Source organism: Cariama cristata, unplaced genomic scaffold (assembly GCF_000690535.1).
Source record: "Cariama cristata isolate BGI_N322 unplaced genomic scaffold, ASM69053v1 scaffold22408, whole genome shotgun sequence".
NCBI lineage: Eukaryota > Metazoa > Chordata > Aves > Cariamiformes > Cariamidae > Cariama > Cariama cristata.
This window is the reverse complement of record NW_009631946.1, coordinates 1-655: the sequence shown is the minus strand read 5'-3', so window position 1 is coordinate 655 and position 655 is coordinate 1. Positions and strand designations below refer to the sequence as shown.

The 655-nt window shown below is 62.3% G+C and overlaps 1 protein-coding gene across 1 annotated transcript in view; it reads left to right on the top strand.

Moving 5' to 3' along the window:
- Positions 1–143, top strand: part of CHD5 (chromodomain helicase DNA binding protein 5) — a gene marked incomplete at both ends in the record, with an annotated part of 26,578 nt that extends 26,435 nt beyond the window's left edge. Inside the window, one exon of the mRNA XM_009706171.1 lies at positions 1–143. Coding sequence (XP_009704473.1) covers positions 1–143 — 143 coding nt within the window.
- Positions 144–655: the final 512 nt, after the last annotated feature.

The window sequence follows — 655 nt, the reverse complement described above, 5'->3', positions numbered from 1 at the left end:
CGGCTCTTCTCCCTCCTTACCTCCCCAGGGCTCCTTCGGCTCCTCGCAGATCTACAACAACAACTTTGGGCCAAATTTCCGAGGTCCCGGGCCAGGCGGGATTGTCAACTACAGTCAGATGCCTCTGGGACCGTACGTGACCGGTAGGTCGGGATTTTGAGTGGATGCTCACAGGCAGAGAAGTTGAGGGGTTGGATTTGAGTGGGCCAGGAGCATCACCGAAGGACAGCGGGCAAGCATGGTGTTTCCTCTCTCTCATCACAGATATTTAGCCGTTCCCATGATTTTCCTCTGCAGCTCCCATTTCCAGCTGAGGTAAGGCTGGGCTCGCTGCTCTCCGTGTTTCGTTCACTGGGGCCTCGTGGGAACACACACGCAGACACGTGAGGGGGCGGGGGGGCTGTACGAGGGCTCTGCTCTGGGCTGCCTCGGCTTGAGCGACCGCAGTGGGTACCGGCAGCGGAGGTGGAAGCAGGGGCAGGATCCTTCCCGAAGCCCTTGGGCTGGATGCCCAAGCTGGTTGCCCCTGCCCAGGGGGGATCAGAATGCTCCTCCTGCCCCTTCTTTGGCATGGGAAGGGTCTGGAGCCTGGCTGATGGGCAGCTCTCCCCTCCCCTTGCAGCAGCCCCTGGGGGCTGCTCCCCCGCCCCCCCCC